General features: G+C 28.7%; 1 protein-coding gene across 9 annotated transcripts in view; it reads left to right on the forward strand.

Moving 5' to 3' along the window:
- The first annotated feature begins 1,548 nt into the window (after positions 1-1,548).
- LOC106677846 (CCR4-NOT transcription complex subunit 6-like) overlaps positions 1,549-24,385 on the forward strand; it is a 398,718-nt gene continuing 375,881 nt past the window's right edge. For 2 of the 9 annotated variants that reach the window (XM_067050419.1, XM_067050420.1), the window contains exons 1-4: positions 4,902-5,427; positions 5,895-6,023; positions 7,067-7,253; positions 19,122-19,297. In XM_067050419.1, coding sequence (XP_066906520.1) covers positions 5,358-5,427; positions 5,895-6,023; positions 7,067-7,253; positions 19,122-19,297 — 562 coding nt within the window. In that variant the 5' untranslated portion in view covers positions 4,902-5,357. Of the gene's footprint in view, positions 1,960-3,988; positions 4,312-4,676; positions 4,830-4,897; positions 5,428-5,894; positions 6,024-7,066; positions 7,254-19,121; positions 19,298-24,385 lie in introns of those variants that run through there. The other 7 variants (XM_014416006.3, XM_014416008.3, XM_014416007.3 and 4 more) reach the window with 7 other exon arrangements.

The following is a 24,385-nucleotide window of genomic DNA, read 5'->3' on the forward strand; positions in this document are numbered from 1 at the left end:
AAAAAAATATAACAGAAGAATTCTAAATACTAGAATATACAAATAAAAAAAACAATGTTTGAATAATTAAAATAAGAAAAACATCTTTTGAACTTCACATAAATATTTACTTATCCATTCATAATGGGAAAAAAATCTAATAATTTTTCCCAACATAGCTGTAAATTATTTCATCATATTATTTTAAATACTTTAAAGTGTTTAAACAACCTGTTTAATCCTATATCTAGTATAAGGGTAACTTAGTTTTTTTTTATTCCTTAACTATTGCCAAACAATATTACAGATCACACCTGATAAGTATCTACGTAGATTCATATTTCAACATTACATGAAACATTCAAAACTATTGAAAAAAAAAGAAGATTCAATCGATTGTGTGTGAAGATAAATTTAACTACATTAGCTTCCCCACCTTTGGTACTGAGGAAGCAAAATAAGGAAAATAGTAACTAGCATCAAAATAAATAACTAAAATATTAAAAACTAGTTTACTATAAAACAAATAAACTATCTGTATAAATTGTGTTTATGCTATGATACTGAATAGCAATAAAACATGTATAAAGCTGAATGAAGTTTTTAAGAATTTATATATTATGTCTTGGCTTTAGTTGGTTGAGCATGTTGAGGCAGCAGATCTCAGTATTCTCAAGTCGAAGTTCAAATCAGTGTCAATTTGAACTTCCCTAAGCACATTTTACTTTTCTTTCAAGCACTCTCACAATAATTTTTGACATCACTCAGGTTAGAAAATATTGGTAATCTGAAAAATAACCTGTCCTTCCTGCCCTAGTTGGATTACATAAGGAAGTTAAATCCAAAAAAACAAAAGATGTGGTAACAATTTGATTGTCCTTGTCTCTTACAATAGATGTGTAGATTTTTTTTCAAACAGTTAATATTTACAATTACAGCAATATTACTATATTAAGTATTTTTCCAAATTGTTTTTGTCATGAAATTATCTAATAAAAAAACATTTTATTTAATTTAAAAAAAAAAAATGGAAGTTGGCTCTCATGGGCATATGAAAATATTTTTTAAATTGTTCAGCTGCTAAAAAATAGAATGGATAAGCATTTTTTTTAAAGGCTAATTTACATGACATTTCATTGTATGTTAAATTAGAAAAAATATTGATTTTTATAACTTTATTTATTTATTTAATGTGATTTACAACTATACAAATAATAATTATATATCAACCATCTTCTCCTCATATACAAATAATAAATACTATAAGTAAATATGTTGTATGTTTCATTTTTTTAAAACTAAAAATATAAATGTTAAATTATTCAAGCTTTAATAATAATGTAATCATATTGTTAATTAACAAATCAAACTTCATCGACAAAAGGGGGAACAACTATATTTCTGAAAATGGACATACTATGGGAGAACAAATTTCTATCAATTTATGTTTTGTTAAATTATTTTTTTTTATATTGTTATAGTTAAAAAAAATGTTATTGCATAACTCTACTTAGTAAATTTATTGTGAAAACATATGTTTTTTCTCAGTTACCACCTAATTTTGGTACTGTAAATTAAATAAATTTATGATCTATAAGATGTTTTATTACAATCATGTGACCCATCAAAATCTTTGATATATGTCTCGGAGTATATAGTATGAGTGACTCTGTGTATCGTAAGATCACAGAGGCTTACGAACATTTTGATCTTAACACAGAAAAGACAATCATTAAGGGGTTTAAACTGTGTTTCATAGATTTGGTAAAAAACCAAATAAACAGGCTTAGAAATGAAAGAAGTGATTGGAGGTTAGACTTAATTCAAATAATACTAAATAACATAATGAAATTGCATTTAGTCAGTAAAGAGAAACTGATAATGTGATTTGAAGCATCATTAGAATTTATTTGAAAATTCATGTTATACATCTCCCAAATATTTGTGGTGTTGCAATTCCTTTCAGCGTTATGTGTTCAGGTATTTTATTACTTAAGAATTCCTAAAATTTTATTAAATTTGTTTTAAATTACAGAAATGTTTTGATGATAACCTATTAAATATAAACACAGTAATTTTTGATAAACACTATATTAAGAAATTTTATTTTCATGCATTTAAATGTCATATAAAAATAACTGATTAATCAATACTCATTTCCAAAATATAACCTCCTTTGATTAAAAAATAAAATATAAAATAAGAAATCAATAATCAAGTTCATTGAAGAAAACTTATGAATAGATGAATTTTTCTAGATACAATTGATTATTTTAAATAATTATGGATTGTTGTTTGTTTACTGGATTTAATAGCATTTTGTAAAAAAAAAGTGTATTTCGTGTTGTACTTTAATTTGTTCTAATAGTAATCATGGTCACTGGATCATTTTTCCTTATTATTTTATCAGTATAAGAATTAAATCATGTTGATGATGAGCTATCAATACTTTTTTCTTTTAAATGGATTTTTTTCTACTGCGGTTTTCCTTGGCCTACATTTTTTCCCCACTCTTTTCTATTCATGCTCTGCCTAGATTCTATGTTCTAACAGACTTTTTTTTTACCTTATCTTTCCATTTTACTTTTGTTCTTCCTTCTGTTTTGCATTCCATAGTTATTTTAGGCAGTCTTTCTGCAGACATTCTTATAACATGTCCAATCTAACTTTGCCTTTTATCTTGTATGGTTGAAAGTATATTCTTTTCCACCTCCATCAGTTCTTATTCATTTATAAGCTTTTTATTTATTATCCTTTCATGTCTTGATTTTCTCACCAATCTTCTCCAAAAATCCATTTCCGTAGCAAGTAGCCTTTTATGGACTCTGTCATAATTTCCCACGTTTCTGAGACATGTCATTACAGATTCAAATACAAACTTTTGTATAAGCCTGTTGGTACTGGCCTGCATATTTCAGCTTCAGAGGACAGCATTTAACATTGCAGTGGCTTTTCTTCATTTTTCTATTCTCCATTCAATAGCACTGGTGGAATTTCATTCAAGATCGTCAAAACCCCCTATCTGCAGATTAAGATACTTTACAAAAACAAAGAGAAAACTGTTTTATATACGTATCTAACATGAATTTTTACTGTTTTTTTTTTTTTAATAATAGAATCCTTCTTACAAGTTTATTCGCATAATTGAGAAATTATGAAAGATTTCAGGAAGCCCAAAAATATGCATGATTCAGGTGTTTATCCCCATCAGGAGTTAAATTCTAGCTTTGAATAGATTGGATTTAGTATGTTTCAAGGGCTTGAGTTTCTGATTGATGCATGTTTTACAGTTTTCTGAAAAATTTCATATTTGGATAAATTACTTTTTGGACCTCCATGCCTCTATTAAAATGTGTCATTTTAATTTTATTTAATGCAGATGTGGAGTCTAGGAACATAGGTTTCAGATGGAAAAATTCTCAGATAGGAGGTATTGACAGCTCATGATCAATATGCAACTAACCAACACTTAATATTTGAACTCATTGAGGCTATCAATATGATTTTTCTGATTTAAACTTTTTCTCATCTTAAGTATATATACTAAATGGTTTTAGAAGCTCCAAGCCCTAAAATAATTAATAATTCTGCTCTTAATTATCATGTGATTGGTGTTGAGATTTATAAAAATAATAATGGATTAATAATAAGTAATTTTTTATTGGGAAATAATGTATTTATTTTTTAGAAAAATATTATAAAATACAGCACAGTTATTCTTCTTTGTTTTTTTAAATTATAGATTAAGTAGTTGTGGTATACATAGAGATGGAAATCCAAAAGAGAGTTAAGCAGCTGGTCATTAGAAAACATTCAGTTATAAGAATTGATTTTGACTAAAAAGATAATTTGAAATAGTAGTTCAAATATTATTCATACAACTAACATGGAAATATATCTTGTCGAATTGATTTTTTCAATATTATTAATCATAAATAAAGAAACTTTAATAAAATAATCAGACTTATTTTAATGTTTAAATATTCTAGTATGTGTTAAATGATTTCAGACCTGGATTTGATACTAACAATGAACAAGACAGAATGGCTTACAAGTATTCGACTGAGGAGATAGATGGATTAACGGCAGCGACTCATTATGGAGCTAATTCTTCGGCACAAAGCACTTCATGGACTGAGTTGAGGACAACTACAAATGCATTGATTATTCTTGGAATTGGTGCAATTATTTTTGTAGGAACTTGTTACAGCCCATCCCTTTGTGATTGCTTCCCAAGCTTTTTCTTCTCCAGATCTACTAAGAGAGATGTGCCTTTTTAATCAATTGTCCCATGAGCAAGGTTTAGAAGCTTTGACTATGCCCCCGATGCAGGTGGGTATATATTGCTGAGAGGAAGAACAGTTTAAAAAATAACATTAATTAAAATAATTAAAATGAGTTTTACATTTTTTTTCTAAATTTTAATTTAACAGTATTTAACTTAATGCTGTAAAATAATACTAAACTAAGAAAAAAATAACAATTTTAAAATAAAAACCTTTTTTACCTGTGAGAAACCGGAAGTGATATTCGAGTATAGGTTATAATGTATTTGAAAAAGATGCAATATGTGAAAGATTTTCTTAGGAATATTGAAATGAATTGTTTGAATAAATGGCGGGAATGGGTGAGAGTTGAATGAGCGGATAATTTCCAGAGGTTGCCAACAGATAGGTCTGCCCGTTTGTTACCGTGCCAATGTTTCTGCTGAGAGCAAATTCTGGCTGCTAGTTAGCCGTGGGGTTTGTAATCGTATACTAGTTTGTTTACTCGCGGGTTATACTCTTCTCCTCTCTTCGTATATCTGACAATTTCGAACGTATATTGTGTTTCCCCAGAGGTAGATGAAGGTTAGTAATTGAACATATGTCTAATTCTTTCGGCTATTTTCGTTATTAGGGTTACTTTATGTTTAGACAGTTTTTTGGGATGCCTTTTTATCTCTGTATTTCATACTCGTTTTCTTTTGTATTTTTTCATACATCACTTTATTCGGTTGCATTACTCAATGAATTATTATTTTGACTTTCTTTTATTTTGAAATGCCCAGAATTGATTGTAATCAGTTTTTATCAGTGAAGTGTTGTTTGATTTCATTCTGGATAGCTCATATTTTTTTATAAACACAGAAATGAGAGATATCATGGTATATTGTCATGTTTATTAACATTTTTTAATGTTTCTTAACCAGTATGAACAGAATAACCTGCATTTATGATTTAGTTTTGTCAAATGTGTTTATTCCAACTTTACTTGAAGAATTTATAATCAAGATATGTGCATAATTGTGTTGTTGATCTAAGTGTTATTTCTTATATCAGTGGCATTTTTTAAATTTCTTTAGTGGAAATTTGTCTCATTTGTTATCAAACATATTTATGAAGAGCTTTCTTATGAAAATGCTTGTGATTTTTGAAAAAATTTTGGTCCCTTTGTCTCATTTCATAGGTATGTAATAGAAAGAAAGTTAGTTCATAAGAGAATCATTAAACTTTACTGTGTGTAAACATAATTTAGTGTTTGTTTGAAAAATTGTTTCACTCAGATCATTTATCTACTAATCTTATTTTAGATTAGTTGTATTGTTTCAATGTGTAGTTTATAATTATAGCTTACTACAGTTTAATGTTTCAAACATGATATTTTACATTAGTATTGTGTGTTCAGTGCTGTTTTTGCATCTAATTAATAACAACCCTTTGAACATTCTTAATGGAGCACTGAAATAAATATTAAATTTCTTTATCAAAAGGTCTTAAGTGGATCGAACCTTTCTCTGATTCTTATTGAGATTAGCTCTACGAAACTCTTGTGAAACTCAGAGGGAAATTTGATTTGGACTAGTGTGGATTGCTGATGTTTTAATTCAGCATCGATTTTTATTGTTTTATTGTATACAGATTATTTGTTTTCAGTTTTTACTATGTCACGGATGCAAAAAAAGGAAGTGGAAAATGTTAATCCTAGACGAAAGCATACAATCATGTCACCCGAAGAGGCAGGAACTGGGAAAAAGTCTAATTGGACTGAAATGGAGATAACAGGTAAATACCAAGACATGATATTGACCGAGAAGTCTTATTTTTCAAAACTAATGTTGTATGGATGTTTGTTTTGATTTACAGTGTTATAAACATTGTTAAATTCCAAACTTTGCTAAATTGATGTAATTTAACCAGATATTGTGATTTATATTTAATCTGTAGTATATTTGATTATTTTGTTTAAGGAATTAGTATTTTTGTTCAAATGCTTTAGAATTAATAGCAAGAATTTGGTTTTGATTGCTCAGTAACTAACGAATAAGTGTCACAGTGTCTTCAATGACATGATGACTTTGTAAAATACTTCTATAATAATGTTATTATTTTCCATTTTCCTATGTTTTGAGTTAATTTGTTTTTAAAAGTCATAAAAAATAAATATTCTTTACCCTTTTCATTTGTGATGATTTGTGGAGATATATTTGCAACCATAGAACTAAATTATAAATTGCTTGATTTATCTAGTTGCTGTAAGATTTGGATACCTAACTCCATAGTTTTTGTTTGAATACTGTTTAAATACAAAATGTTTATTGTATTGTTATCCTTTAAAGGTTGGTAAATATTTCAAAATCATTTGACTTTTAATTTGAAGTTTTAGGGAAAAAATGATGGATGTCTGAATGGTAATAGTGTGAAAAATTAGGTTTTTTAGTCATATCTCCTTACTTGGTAACACATATCTATTTTTACAATGTATTTTTTTTTAAATTTTTTAATATGTATTTTCTAATGGGCATGCATATCATCAAGCGGTATCCTTTCAGAAAGTTATGATATTGAAAATAGCGCTAGTCTTTCTATTATTGAAAAATTAGCATTCATCATTTTTCTTTTTAACTTTTTATTAATCCTTAACCGAAGTCTGTATGCTTGTTTTATATTTTTTAAAAATATATTATCAATTTAAATGTAACATTTTTACCATATTAAATTTAAGTTTTTTTACTTCTTAAATTTATTTTTATGTTTAAAATCCCTGATTACATGATTTTTGAAAATTTTATAAATTTATCGATTTATTCAAACTTTTTTTATTTTAGGTACTATTCGTAATCTGAGCTCACGTTTGTGGGATTGGACTCATTTGACCAGTTTGTACCTGAATGACAATTGTCTGAGTCGGCTACCTCCAGACATAGGAAAACTCGTCAATCTTCGTGTGCTTGATTTGTCTTGTAATAAACTTCGTTCCCTACCAGCTGAACTTGGGGAACTCATCTACCTCAGGTAAGAACATTTATCAATTTCATAAGTAAAGTTATAGTATAAAAATGTTCTATTTCATTTATCTGGTTTTAAAACAAGCTCTAACCTATTAAGGTAAATTTGTGATACGATAAAATTTATAAATTATTCTAGTTAAAACTGGTTATGCTAATTTTATTTAAGAAAAATGTTTTATACAAGTGAAAACAAAAAAAATTGATTAATTTAAAATATATTTCAATATTTGAGGTCTCCTTATTTCCACTTATTTTGCAGTTCAGTTTCCATTTCTCTTTGGCTTAGTGGATTGGTAATTTTCTTTTAAACAAGAACAGTGAAGATTCAGTTTTGTCGTTAAACATCTTGTCACTGTTAAAAGTATTACTCTTTTTTATGTAATATAAAGTATTTGGCCTAAGTTTTTAAATCATTTTAAAATGTCATCATTATACTGAATTTTTTTATTTTATTCATGTTATTTCTTTCTTATAAGAAAAAATCTAGATGTCCATAACCAACATATTTCTTCTCTAGACCTTAAGGGGTTGATGGGAATCGATGATATCAAATAATAATTTGCCTTATGACTACTTAGGTGAAATTACAAATGAATCTTGGACTTTAATAACATATGTTCAAATTTTCAAAATATAAGATGAATGAAATAATATCTGACTCTAATTTTGATGTTTTTTTTTTGTCACTTGCACTGTTATTCCAATATTATTAACATTCATCATCGAATCATAAACTACACTAGTGTTTAAGTAATAGTATCATTTGCGTAATGAAATAATAATAAAAATAACAATGTGATAAAGATTCTAGCATACAATGTTATTCCAGCCAATGATTCATGCAATTAAAACATTAAAATACACAAATTGCTTTTGTTTATTTTACATTTTGACAAGGCAAGCATTATACATTCCAATGGTGTACATTGTCTAATCAAAACAAATAAAAAACTGTAAAATAAACTTGCATTTTTAACTTTTTTAAATCCATAATTTTTATTTTGGTGATATCTACAAAATTTATTTCGTATTTTGTGGTATGTTAAGTATCAAAGTTCTAATGCAACCTATCCTCTTTTACTTAAAATGTGAAACAGGTTAAACAGGTCATATAACAGATAAAATTTGTAAAATTTACTGTCCTTGAATGCTACTGGTGCATTTTAGGGGTCTTGGCTAGTAATTTACTCTTTACTTTTATTTTATCTTTTGCCTGTGTTGCAAAAGCCTGAAATAAGTTGTGAACAAAATGAAAAGGTATTAAACCATTTATGAAAACATAAGTTTCAGTTTTTTCACTTGAAATTATAATTTTTATACAAAGAATATTAGTATCTTATCTTTATTTGAAAGTTTGTAAAAGTTCAATTATAAATAAATTGAATTTTTCTACAAATATCATAAAAATCACTAATTTTGGGTTGGAGGAGGAAAGGGAAAGAGGAGAGGAGATAAATTAACCAGAAATACAATTTTCAACAGCTACACTTAATGAGGTTTAATTATGATAGCTAAACATTAATAGCACAACCTGGTGAAACAAGATGTAAAAAAGCCTAAAATTCTCCATAGTTTCTTTTTTAAAGGAAAACATAATTAGGCGTAAATTTTTAGACAAAAATAATTACGAACCCATTGGGTCTTATATGTTCTATGCTAAACAATGTTGTTTGGACCTTACCTGGTGAGATACTTCATCAGTGGATATTCAATTGAAAGTTTCAATTTATCATAAAGGGGCAAGAGGATAGGACAATATCTATCAGATTATGATTGTTAGACCTATTGGCAACCCAACTAAAAGAGCATGGACACATTTTATCTTGGGCGTAGACTAGTCCAAAAAATGTTTTTATATGGTAATCAGTTACATAAGGCTTCTCTTATTCTTTTCTGATTTTATATTAAATGATATCATTCAATTAATAACTGAATTGTTATTTCAGAAATATTTTATCTTCACTACTTATGTTGTTTATTGAGTATTGAACTGTAGAGAACCATATTCTGACCTAAAAAGAAAAAAAGTTTTAGTGTCAAAGTTTATCATATTTTTAATAGATCACATAATGAAGGTTACATATTGACATATACATACAAAGTCACGTAGTGAATACTTTTATTTTCCAAGAAAATGGAATACGCAAAGCTACTCTTTCACTGCTATCGAAACTGGTATTTACTGGAATTGATTGGATAGATATAAGAAAAAATGTTCTTTGATGAGAAAGAAACAGAAAGGTGTGAATAAGTAAATCCTTAACTAATTTAAAACTAAAATCATCGATTCACACAGAAATTTATTATATAACTTTAAACAAATCTGGATCTCAAAATTTTAAGATAATATATTAATCATGCTGATTTTTCTTTTACTTTATTTCTTATTTGAATATTTTAGAAAAAAAAATTCAATTCAATTTTTAAATAAATATTTTATCATTTTGTATTTCTGATTTTAATTAGGCTTGTAAAAGCTGTCCTTTTTTTTTCTGTGTAAATATTTGTTGAAGTGATAGATCAGCTGGTTAGTAAGTTCTACAGATTAATTTATTATTAAAAACTTATATATATATTATTAATTGTTTGCCCAATATGGGTAATTATTCTAAAAGTTTTATTTTATTTCAGACATTCCTCTCTGAATAATTTTTCAGCATTCTTATGTTGGTCATCGAACAAAGATATTTCTATAATTTCCTTGTTAAACCCCTTCTTTTTGATCTTTTTAATCAGTAGATAAAATGGTGGTATATTTGAAAAAGGATTCAACCTGATTAAATGTGATGATGGGTTATTAATTTTGTCTTTCTTTATTTATGTAAAATAAAATAAAAATTCAATATTGTAGTGATTGATGAAAATAAAGAATAATTGTTCAAATCATCATATCGGTAAAAAGAAAAAAATCCTCCCATGACTAGAATAAATAATTTTTTTATTCTAGCCTTTATATTTATCTACCAACATTTTGGAGTATTCTCCCTTCCTTGAGATAAAATTCTATTTCTGTTTTAGTCATCCTTGTTTATCCACTCCTTATGTCCAATTAAATATATCCAAAATACATTTGCGTGACATTGATAACCTATATGTAAGGCACATTCCTTAAAAAGAATTTAAAAAAAAATAAGATAAAACTTTAAATGTACACAAGAGAATGTCAGCTTCCTCAAGGTTTATTATTTCATTATTTTATTTTTCTAAATCTATAGCACTTGAATTAAATACCTATTCAAAGCAATTATAATAAATAACCAATTATAAAAACAACTAAATAAACTAAGAAAACTTTGTAGTTCAAATAAAGGTTGTCTCAAAATTAATGCAAGATTTGATCTAAATAAAAATATATATTTTTATTGCATTGTAAAGTACACAGGATAAGTTTATGTGTGGAATAACATATAGGGCAAATGGCCTCCACAGTTAATCTGGCAAATATACACACTTTTGTTGAAATTTACCATGACTGTTTTGCATAAATGTGGCAGAATTTTGTTAATGGAGAATCCAATTTCTTCCTTCAATGAACATGAACACATGCTCATGAGTTTTGTATCATAGACCTTTGACTTCAAACAACCCCATAAAAAGAAATCCAATGGTGTTTAATCACACAATCCAGAGGGCCAACTCTTATCACTGAAATGAGAGAGTATAAAGCCAGGAAATGTCTTATGCATTTATTGAATTGTTTTATGGGCAGTATGGTATATGGCACGATCTTGCTGAAACTACATGTCATCCTCTTCAATATCATCCAATTTAAACAGAAAGAACTGTGTTATCATATCCCGATACCGAGCACCAATAACATTCACTGCTTGACCAGCTTCATTTTTGAATAAGTATGGTCCAAAGATGTCTCAACCCCCAAATCCACACCAAACAGTGACACGTTGAAAATGCATTTGTTTTTTGACATTCAAATATGGATTATCTTAACCCCAAATGCGGCAATTTTGATAATTAACAGAGTAAAGGTTAACATGAGAGTAATGTTTTAAAGGAAAACATGCTTCATCACTGAAAATGATTTTGTTAGAAAAATCAGCATCCACTTGTTGCTGTTCAGTAATCCAGTAAACGAACTCTCTTCGCTATGCATTGTCATTAGGCTTTAGTTCTCGTGTCAAGTGAACTTCAGTGAGTATAGGTTATAGAGAGCTTCTTGAAGTTTGCAATTCTTGTCCATGATGCTGAATTTATCTTCCTGTTCTTTCACCAACACTCTCATGCGGTGCTTTGGTATTGACATTTGAATGGCTTCTTTTTTTTTTTGGTCTTGTCATCCATATGTCTTCTAAACATCATTAATTGGTCTAGTCTGCATGCATTTTTCAATCACTCTCTTCACAGTTCACCAAATTAAATCACTATTTCGTCCATATTTTGTATAAAATTTTCAAACTGCGGCCGCCAGACTCTCATTACTTTTAAAATATTGTTCAACAATGAAGACACATGCTTCTATCTTGTAACACTCCATTTTTAATGATCTTAAACTATCAGATGTCAAATGGGTTTTTTTTAACAGTGTTGCCAACGCTTTACTTTGCTAATGGTGGCAAATTCAAATCTTACATTGATTTTGGGACACCCTTTATGTTATAAGGATTTAGGAACTACATTCATAAATTATGGGAACTACATTTCATACATCCTATGAGGTACCGAATGAAGAGAGAACTCTCAAAAAGATAGTCAACTTGGAGTTAGGGTTATTCTGTTCTGTATTTCACACAAGTCTGTTAGAATGATGATTGCTATATATCCTGGGTTAATAATTTGTCTTTACAAAATGTCACAAGCTGTTATTGTAATATAGTTATATCAAGAAAGGAGTTTTTTGAATACATAAATGAAAGTAGTTGACAGAATTTGATAAAGTTGATTCTGTCTCCATTTATTCACTAATCCACAACTTTCCTCCATAGTTGGACAAAATCAGATGAACTGTTTGGAATATAGGCTTGTGGAGGAAACTACTTTTATGCATGTGTAATTAGTGGATGGAATGTAAGAAAATCAATATTTATGAAATTCAGTAGGTACCAACCCACACAATCCATGAAAATTTCTTGGATTAATGGTTTGATCGATATTCGAGCCTGAATACAAATTTTATTAACTACAGATACAAAACCAAATTTGCTCCTGGATGTCTAAAATGTGAAAATTTTTGTTTCAACTTTAGACAAATTTGAACATTTGTTTTTTTTTATTTCCTGGATGATTTTTCTCTACTTTTGATAGCAAGGAAACAAAATTTATTTTGTTAATTTCTGATTAGATATCAAAAGTGAATAAATCAGAAACATATATTAGCATTAAATATAAATTGGATAACATCCGATTTGGGGAATACCCCAAAACGTCAGTATAGGAATGTTAACACTCGAATGAAGGATTATTTGTTCTAATTATGGAAGGATTTTTTTCAGTGATACAAAGAAAATATAAATTATTTTAATGTTATAAGGATATTTTCTTGTAACATGTATAGTGAAAATGTTGGTGATGTTATATTATGAACAGCTTTTTATCTTTTTTTTAATGAAATGGAAATTTAAATAACATTGCTCCTATCCATAAACAATATGCTAGTATCAATATGGATTATATAAACATGTAGGCAGAAAGTTTGAAAACAATTTCAAGGCCTGCCTTTTTTAAAATAATAACTAAACATCTTAGATTTTAGGTATTGAAAAAACTATACAAAAATATCTTATTAAGTATTTATTAAATCGTTTTTTATTAATGACTAATATTTAATCTTTTAATGTTTAATTTCGAAAACCAATTTTGATTTATACCTGATGAATCTGGATTTGTAAATCTGCTTTGAGTTAAATGTTGTGACTTCTAATATGTGTTACTAGTGATTCTTTCCTAAAACTTGAGATTTTTCATTTCCATATAATTGATTTATTTTTTCTAAAATAACTATTTATTTATTTTATTTTATTTTGAATATATTAACATTTTTGTTGTTTTGTGTATTATATTTAGTATTATTTGTTATGTTTTATTCGTATTGGACGTTATATTGAGTATGTGATCTTATCAAAAAATATTTTGTGGATACTTTATCTTAATATATATTTTTTAAGAATGTTATGTTCTAAAATAAATTGTTAAAGAAGTATTTAGTTTTCATATCAACAATTTTTTTTGTTAGACTCGTCAACTATTGTGATACATTTTTATTTTTAGATTTGGTTTATTTATTTTTTTAATCTAATAAAAAAAAAATTTATATCATGAAGTATTTAAAAAAAGAAAAAAATAGTACTGCTGAATCCATAAAACAACAATCCTACCATTGCTGACATGGCTTTGTTCTACTTATTGTTGCATAATGTAATAATTCTTTATATTGAGTTCCTTAAATCAAATAGATATTAAAATATTAAAGAATTAGAGTTGATTATTTAACTTTTCAAAATTATATTTACATATCTTATAATTAAATAAATTATTTAAGTTGAAATGGTGGTGTGTAGATTATATTATATTATTATCACCATAATAACAAGATATTATTTTATCTGTTTATTTCTTAGATTTGAGAAAATCTAATGATCAGGAAATATTGAGTGGATGTTGTGACAATGATTAAAGTAATTTGTTTCAATATCAATAAATAAATTGTCTGTTCTGTTAGTAACTGATTGTCATTCCTTCATTGATATTTAATGTGCTTCTTTGGTTTTATAAATTTCATAGTTATCAATCGACAACGTGAAATCAAAATGGCATGTAAGCCTAGAATGATGTTAAAAATATATAACATCATTCTAGGGTTACATGCCATTTTGATTTCACGTTGTCGATTGATAACTTAAATTGAGGCTGGTGACTACCAATATTACCCTATATCCTTATCACCTCCTGTAAGATGAAGGGCCACTCTAGTGGGTATGCACCTATAATAGGCACTTTTTTTCTACATTGCTGTTGGAATACGGATTTTGTTATTATCTTCATAATTGAGGAGTATTCTAGCAAAAGCTAATACATTCAATTTTCATTTTTTTTTTCTCAATAGGTTTTTTTGAAAAAAATAAAATTCTATAACTATAATTCATTGAGTTTATTTCAAAATCAATATTTTCCCATGTGAAATAAGTGTTACAAATCAAAATTTGGATTAAAAATTTAACTTATTTGCATGAGGTCAGGCAACTAGGACAATATCTTGAGAATGGTCTGAATGTGTTTATTGTTTAATAGCAAGAAATCCCAACCTAAGGATGGTTTTAATTTCCCTCTCCTCCCTATTTCTCTATCAACATTATTTAACCTGTAGTTTATTATTTATTTATTACTCAATTTTTTTAAATCATTGTTAAAATTATAAAATCTTTAATCATATATTTTCTACTGACATAACTTAGAAAGGGATATGGGGCAAGTTTTTTACAGCTCCTATAATACTTAATTCTAAATGTTCTATAGATAAAACTTTAAAAAAAGGACTCAGGAAAGTTGGTCAACAGTACTAAAACACAGGCAGGCAACTTTTATTGTATATATTATAATACATGCTTATACCCTTGGAAGGCCAGTGGTTATTAATGTTATTGGCCTTAACTGAATTCTAATTTGTTATTAGAACCTCTTCCTTCTGAAATCTCTCACTAGGTGCTGTTTGGGTTAGCTTTTTCATATTTTTCCTGCCAGAGGTCCTGAGTCACTTATGAGTTAGTTGTCTTCATGGGTTGTACCATTATTTTGCCTGGCCAAAACCTTTACCTTTTTTGCTAGCTTATACTGGTCAGTTAATTTTGAAAAATCAAAGTATTTATATACATAAACAAAAAATTATATTAAGAGATTTGTTAAGAAGGGGTGGAAAAATATTATAAATAAACATTAAAAAAAAATTCTATAAGCAAGGAGAAAATGTCAACTAGGATTGTCTTAGCTCTCACCTCACACCTGAGGTACAATTTGTAAAATAATTTTAATAATTCAAGTTTACTCATGTAACAATATAAACAATATCGAACCATTAAAAGGAATAGAAGACAAATAAAACAAAACTTTTGTATATTATTAAATAGAAAAACTTAACAAATGTTAATTGATGGGGTGTAGGGGTTGCTGCTATAGGTAGACTGAAGAGATGGGTTGCTTGGATCCAGGAAAATAGGTTTCAAAAATGCCATTGCCATGTTTGATTTTGGAGAACTCTCATTGTTGAAATTTTTTAAAACTTCTTGCATATTAAGTTGCTTTGTTATCTGATAACCATACCTTCGTGGAATAGTTCTAGTTAACTTAACTTAATAAACTTTAAAAGAGAAAATAATTTTCTAACTGGAAGAAGATAGTTGACCCAATGAAGTAGATTGTAGAAAGATAGTCTGGGTGGCGGTCAATAAAGGTATCAAAATAGTTTTCTTTTACTATTTTGATACCTTTATTGACCGCCACCCGGACTATCTTCCTACAATATAGTTTTCTTACATCATCAGAAATATTTGATTGTAATTTAAACAAATATGTTTTGTTTAGTCTTTACCGCTAGGCCCAGGCCTATTCTGGCCTGCTGAGGAGGGGGTGTTTCCAAAAAGTTCAGTATATAAATTAGATATTGTTGTGACTTGGTGGTAGTTAAAATATATATATATCACACTCAGACCCACTGGAAGAGGAAGAAATAGAGGAAATTATCAAGGGGCTAAAAAACAATAAGGTATAAGGTGAAGATGGCATCCTGGCAGAAATGTGGAAAAATTCAAATGAGGTATTCAAGAGAAAACTAGCAGAACTACTGATGGACGTCTGGGAACAAGAGAAAATACCAGCAAAATGGAAAATCGCCCTAATCCATCCTCTTCACAAAAAAGACATGAAAACTGACATGAGCAACTACAGGGGAATCTCTCTGTTACCAGTTACCTACAAGATCTTTTCTAAGGCCCTACTGAACTGGATAAAGCCACAAAATAGGAGAATACCTGGGGGGTTTCAGGAAAAAGAAATCCTGCCAAGAACAGATACTCAGTCTAAAGCTTCTCATGAAATACTATCTAAATTGACCACAGAAAAATCTTTTTATATCTTTCATCGATTTTGAAAAAGCATACGACTCCATCGACAGGGAAACCTTACTAAAAATCCTGAGGGAATATGGAGTCGTTCAAAAGACCATAAACTTGGTGAAAGAAACATTAACAGAAACCAAGTCAAAAATAAAATTAAGAGGGAATATTAGCTAACAGTTTCAGATAAGAACCGGTGTGAGACAAAGGGATGGACTTTCACCTGTTCTCTTCAATGTTCTTCTCGACAAGACTATGAGGACCTCATGGGAAAAAGAAACTTCAGGAGCTAAGGTAGGAAATCAGAGGAGCAATATCCTGGTAAAATGTCTGGCCTTTGCGGATGACTTGGCCCTATTGGCAGTTGGAGGAGGAGGTGATTGGACAGTTAAATTCCCTGAAGAGAATAGCTGAGAAGATAGGACTTAAAATCTCCCTCCAGAAGACAAAATTTATGACCACAAACCCCAACTTTGGTAAGAAAGAAATCAAAACAGAATTCAGTAAAATCCAGGTGGTTAAAAGTTTTATATACTTGGCGAAATAATCAGCAGAAACTTGTCAGAGAAAGAAAGTATGGAATACAGGGTTAAAAATTTGGAAAATTTATGCTACTTAACGAGTAGAATTTATAATAAAAAATTCATCTCCAAGAATGCCAAACTTAGGCACTACTGTACTGTGGTAAAACCAGTGATACTGTACGGAACAGAGACTGTTCTTTCCCAGTCTAGAGAAACTTCTGAAAATAGAAAGAAGGATTCTTAGAAGAATCCATGGGCCCAAAATAACAATGGAAGGATACAGACTGAAATCCAACAGAGAAATTTCTATATAAATTTACAGTGAAACCCCTGATTTGGAAACAGAAATGAGGGCAAGAGGGCTTAGGTTTTATGGACACATGTAAAGGATGGCCGTGGAGAAATTGAACAAGAAGATTTTCAGTAGGATTATGGAATAAAAATTCAATTACGGATACACGGTACAAATCAAACTGGAAACACAGAGGCTTGGGATTACACAGGATTTGAGTGGAGATAGAACAGAACTGCATGAAATTAATGGAATTTCTATGAATTCTATGAAAATACTGGAAATTCATTAAACATGCTGTGCTTGTGGTAGACAGTAAAATATTCTGGTTTAGGAGGACTTGGACGGAAGAAAGAAAGAAGAAGTTCAGTGAAGTCCTCAAGCGGAGATTAGCAGAGAGGAAGAAATTGAAAAGGAAACCTGAGTCATAGTTGCATAGTCCTTAGGGCTGTTTTGCCAATAATATATACTTATGGATATGTTAATTAGGTGATCTGGATTGGTTAATAATATATATTTCTTGGAAAATTTTAGATTTTGTCCTCCTATCTCCTCATTTAATTATTGTAGCAAGGTCTGGGGCCTACATATGTCCTACTGAACTCTGTCAAAACCTAAATTTACATAGTCAGACTTAAAACCATTCTCCCAACAAGTTCTTGGTTCTGACCTCTGACATTTTCCTTAAGATCCATTCTTGATAAGCCTTTGAGTGATAGGTTCATTTTCTAATCAAACATTACCTGTTCATATAAGCCCTTATTAACTTTACATGCCCATTTCAGTTTGAATTAAATTTGATAATGATATGAATATACGTTTTAGGATTCTGTATTATGGAAGAAAATTGATCAGAATATACATTTATTTATACAATTTCTTATTTTTACTTTTCAATTTTATTTTTTAAAAATTTAAATACTTTTGTTAAAAATGTAGATATAGCTAAAAAGTTAGGTAATAGTTTACCTCAGCTCCCCCAAAATGGCGGAAGCCAATTTTTACCAAAAGTTAAATTAAAATTAATGATTATTTGAATTAAGATTTGTGTTGTAAAGCGCGTACCTAAAGGAGCCAATTTTTTTCGGAGGGAACGACGTTCCCGCACTCGATTACCTGTAAATTCGATTTGCTTGTGATTACGCACCTTCTGAAATATGTGGATAATAGGATTAGAGACAATCTATCGCCATTAAGTAAAAATTTGACCTGAATTATTTCTTTTGATAATAATTTTTTGTTGTTTTACTCCAAAAATATTTGAAGTTTTTTTTTAATACTAACTTATCTACCTAACCTAAAGAGAGTAGAAAAGGTTAAAAAACCCAAAATACCAACTATTGAATTTTTTTTTTTTTTATAATATAAAATATTTTTGCGGAAGTACATAATTCAACTTAAATCATCTAAAAACGATGTTCAGTAATAGCTTTTCTCAACTGACGATGCTGCTCTCTGGTTTCTTTTTAAATTTTTAAATGTTGTAATATTGGTAGTACTGTGCCCGTAATTTTCCATTTGGGTGATTTAACATTTATTTTACTCAATTTTGACTTAATTTTCTCTCCTCAAGTTAACATATATTCGAAAGCGACCTTTAGATTCCCTTATATCGTTCCCATATGTTAAAGTAAGTCAGAAAACAAATTTTTATCACTTTTTTTTCTTATATTATTTTGGAATTGAGACTATGGGGTTCAATGAAAAACCTTTAATTTGAAAATTCATGAATAGTCAGAGATTGAAAATACTTTTATAAGGAATTATTCATACCTGCAAAATTATAATAAACCAGTGAACAATTTTTAGCATGAAATAAATAAAAAGCATAACTAAGATGCATTGATAAGTAATAATTCCCTACATAAAAATCATAGTGAAAAGAAGAAAAATTTGTTTAACAAACTTATTTGTGGACAAAGGTTCTTTGACTTCACTGATACACTCATCACAAATGATATTTTAAAGCAATGTTCTCATAACTTTATATTTTTCAGGGAACTGTTGTTGAATAACAATTTGTTACGTTCTCTTCCTTATGAGTTGGGAAAGCTGTTCCAACTACAAATTCTTGGGCTGGCCGGAAACCCTCTCTCCAAAGAATGTCTAAAGATGTACAATGAGCCCAATGGGACCAGCAAGCTGATTACTTATCTGCTAGACAGTTTACAAGGTACTGTTAAAAACTTTTCATATTTTATTTTATTTTATACTTTCTCTCTTCTTGAGAAAATCGTTCCTTATGATTTGATTAATAAAGTACGATTCCTGTTTTTAAGAAGTATGATCCAAGTCCGCTGTAATAAAAAAATACCATTAAATTATTTTCATTACTCAACCAAAAGCCATAAGATGGATAATGAGTTTATTCTTTCTATTTAGAAATGTGTTAAGATTTTTTGAGGGAACTGCTGTACTGATTTTCAAGTTTGATGGCTGATATTATTTGGTGAAATCTCATTCATTTTTTGAAAAAAAGTTTAATATATACTATATACTCAAAATATGGAAGAAATATTTTAAAGTATTCTAAATTTTTTTTGTTTCATACCATATAATAAGTAAGTTCATAATAACACATATGTTATAAGTTGTCAGTAAATGAAAAATTAGAAACATTATAATAAAAAATAATTTAATAAAAAAAAAAAAAGACCATAACCTATACTAATAATCCATTACTTACTTATGGCCCCTTGAAAGTAGGTTCTTTTCCATGTATCTCTTAATGCTGAAAACAACTCATATCAGTGGGATTAAACATGTAGAAAATAGATTTATATATTAGAAGAGTCTTGCATTTCGTTCGGATATCGAAGGCTTGTAACTTCTACCCCATGTTTCAATATGCAAAGATTATATTGTCTTAATATTATTGACAATATTTCACACCCACTTGTCAAGCTGTTAATCGATATAAAAGTACATTCTGTCCCATAAGTTGAATTTATTTTTTGAAATGATTTCTTGTGAACTGTATGGTCTTAGAACTTAAAGCCTTAATGTATTTCCTTATATCTTAATATTGCCTGTTATGTATTTTGAACTTTTTATATTATAAGTTATTTTCTATGGATTCTTTTTAAATTTTGATCAGATCATGTATTATACATGAATCATTTGATGTAAGCTTCTTTCTGTCTTCTGGTTTAATGTCATACTTACCCAGATTGAATTACTATCTAGAAGCTGAATGTGTTATTTACGTGCTGATTAATTTGTTCCCTATATAGTCAATATTGTTTATGTAATGTGACTTATGACATAGCTTTGATTAACCTATTGAACTTGTTTGTTATTTGTTTTTCAGTGGGGTGAATTATTTATTTATGTTTGGTTAATATCTGAAATTAAAATTCAGATCTGAACTTTCTTGCATTGACTTAGATAAACTATTAAAAATAATACATATATACAATCGCTCGATTAAAATTATAATCAGTGTCCATCAATCAATAGACTATTGAGTTGCCCTTATTCGTGATCAATTGCTTCTGTATTATTTGGGTATAATTTATGCTTCTGTAAGTTGTTGGCTGTACTATTAACTATATTACTGGATGTCTTGAAGGTCTCTTAAGATTGTAATTCGTAGATTTATGCTGAATCTAAAAGTTTGCCTCTTGCCATAAATCCAAGACTTATACTAATGCTTGATAAACAAGAAAAATAACATCAAATGATGGTATATTCAGGCTTGTTTTGATCTTTTGAATTTTTTTTGCTATTTCATTAGATTTACTGTATAACCAAATAAATGAAACGTTAATATCAGCTATGTAGGCTGTAAATAACAAAAATACATATAAAAAGTACTACTTAACCTATAAATTCAACCTTAGTTCTAGAATATCGATCAGAAACTTTTTTATTTAATTACCTAGACATATAATGTCTTCATTAAAATATATTTATGCTATTTGAAATAAAAAATAAACTGCTAAAGGTAATTAACAAAATTTGAAACAAAGTATTTACACCGAATCAATAGAATTTTAAAATATGCCATCTTAAAAAATATTTAATTATTGAATCCAAAGGTTTGAGAAATTCTTTAATTAATTGAAACACGGTGTACACATATTCACCTATTAGGGGTTCTAAAACAGTGCAAACTATAAACAAACATGTGGATGGAGCACAAGTGCCCTTTGATTTGTGCCCAAAAACCGACACCCAACGTGTCGGCCGCAAATTCAGGCCAACTTGTACCAGCCAATCCAAATAATCCATCTGCACACTTGTGCATGCTTTAATATGCCATTGTTTGGCAAACATGTAGAGGCATCTTAGATTGTAAAGTTCTTTTTTTGACCCACAATTTTTTTGAACCTGGAGGTTGTTGTACCGACCTAACTGTTTTGTTTTTATTCTATCTGCCTTTCCTTTCCACTCCATCTCACTCTCTGTCCTAACCAGAAGGAGAGTATCACAGTATTCATTGGCTGGACCACTATGATATAACTATTAAGTAATCCAGAATAAAACCTCAGCCTAATTGGACATCATGGGTTCTTCCTTAAGTAAAGCTGCCTACACATGGAAACAATAGTAGTAGTCAGTGAAATGATACCTGTTATTTATTTTTTTCTAAAGGAATGAATGAAAACTACTAGAGAAATATTAGCACGTTTATTTTGTTAAATTGAGTTATTGGCAGGTCAAAATTCATGAGGGAAACATTATATTCCTGGATTTTCTTTTTAGGAAGTCTAGTAAGTCAATTTCAATAAATTTTTTGAAGTTAAAAACTTTCAATTTGAATATATTTTATTCTAAATTATCATAATCTTGCACCACGTTTCCGGACTATTGTCCCATATTCATTTACTTTAATAAACCTCATAATTAGTCAAACTTTTCATTTCACTAAGGAAATTAAAGACTGTTTTGAGACTTAAATTGAATACAGATTATTTAATTTAAGCAATAATAACCAGTCTCAAGAATGTGAAAAGATTATATATAGTAGAAAAAAATGGTTGACGTATTTCTGTTAAACATATCCTAACTTTGATTGATTTGTTTATTTGTTTATAATTGATACCTACAGAAAAGTTTTTGCAGTCTTGGAACACACTTATCATTCATTTATCTTCTAACAGAATATGATGTATGAATGTAAGAAATTGAAGAAGCAAGGTTAGAAACAAGATTGTTTGGATGGTTAGGGAGTTTATCAAGGAAGGACTGATATCTGATTCTGGCTAATAGATGACACTAGTTTGAAGAGAATGGAAACTGAACAAGAGTTATTAACAGATTGAAATTACATTATGTTGTATCAGTTGGGGTGCTGTTATTTCTTACCACATATTTCTTTTAAAGAATCTAGTGGTGTGCATCAACAAAGTATGCATCAACATGTATACTGCATTTAATACACTTTTTTCAGAAAAATTTTAATGTTTGGAACTTTATTATAAAAAAAAACACTTCATTAGTTAAACTGCTGATTAAAAGTTTAGGACCACCTCAATTTTTTGAGAGACTTAGCTACATTTTGGAATAAATGAAAAAAAAAAAAAACTGAAACATGTTGCAAATGAATTTTGTATACACCTGAAATATGATACACCTAAAAATATAAAATAAAACCACATTTATGTCCATAAAATAATACAATTCTAGAGGAGCATTGTAAACAAATAAAATTAAGCGATTAGTTATGCGGTGGAATTTAAAGACACAACCGGTGAGGTGGGGTTTAATGGCCCACAAATTTTTTTTTATCCATTCATTCAAAAATTAACCAGTCCTTAACCTTGTAATGTATCATATTTTTCTCCTTTTTATAGTTTCTTAACTTTTAATACTCCCTTTTAAGAGGTTGTTGACTTGAATGCACGATTTTTTAAAAATATTTTATACATTTTTTAATTTAAATATACATTATATAATGTATAAAATGTAATATTCAGCCAAATAAAGTTTGAATCTAATAAATCCAAATAAAGTCTATTTTTTAACCATGACAACACATTGTTTTCACCCGTGTATGCCATTTTCTATGTATGCAATCAGCTGATACATGGATGTTTTGCAGGTTGTTTAACTGAATTACTGAATAAGGTTATTGTATATCACAACATTTTCTATATAACATTTAGACAACATAAAATAATCCTGAACACTGTAAAAAAACTTTTTGAGCATGTAAAAAATGTTATCGGAAGTGTGTAAAATAAATGAATACATTTATGTAATTCAAAATATAAAGTTTATAAAAAAAAAATTAAAAAATGGAAGGGTATCAAAATCCTTAAAGGTGGCAAGACACAGAATAATCGTAGATGGTGGAAGCTCTTCCCAACACTCCGAATACAAATTAGAAAAGTGACCACCCACGGCTTGATGACAATGTGGTCAAAGTGTTATGTTAGAGATTGGAGGAAGATAGTTAGGGATTTCTTTTAGCACGAGACTTTGCCCTATTATCAACTGTTGAAAAACTGACAGCATGTTAAAATAATATATTATCTATAAAATAATTGCCAGCTTATAGCCATTGGCGTTTTTGTGATGCAGGGATCAATAAATCAAAGAGAGAATGGTATTTGTATTTACAAAATACTCCCTCCTGGATGCAATGTCAAATCTTGCACATCTACATCATAAGGGGAACTAGCATTAATAATTTCAACTTCATAGGCATTGTTTTTTTGTTTTTTTAGATACAATTATCAATATTTCATTGAGTGATTGTTACAGACAAGTAAAGCCCAGTTTTATTGTATTAAAGATTAAAAAACCTGTGGCCGAATGTCCCAATTAAAAAACTTTTGATGCATATCTATATTTTTGTTTATGCGGACTAGTTTTTGTCTTTCATCTTTTTTATTGATTTCCTAAAATGAGCTTTTCACATTGACATTTTCTCATGCTAGAAAATACTGACATTGATAGGAAGGGTAGAGCCACTTCAACTGTGTTTTTAATCCTGGGTTTTATGCTTATCACTGGTGATTTCGAAAGCAAATTGTATTGAGCAATTCATAAGAGGTTTAAGTTAAGCTTTGAGTTCACCTGAGAGTCCACCATTTACATGGTAAGTTATGTAGCTATGTTTTGTTGTATGTCCTGTTAAAATTTTAGTTTATAGGGACCACAGCATGAAATAGAATATTATTAAAAATTAATTATGAAGTAATGATTGGAGAAGTTTGTCGGGGGAGTGCGGTCAGCAAAGAACAACATAAATAAACAAAACCATATTTATTTATTTTATACCGACGTTTCGACCTGAGTTTCAGGTCTTCAT

The sequence above is a fragment of the Halyomorpha halys genome, unplaced genomic scaffold (genome assembly GCF_000696795.3).
Source record: "Halyomorpha halys isolate HHAL.00 unplaced genomic scaffold, Hhal_1.1 Scaffold110.1, whole genome shotgun sequence".
NCBI lineage: Eukaryota > Metazoa > Arthropoda > Insecta > Hemiptera > Pentatomidae > Halyomorpha > Halyomorpha halys.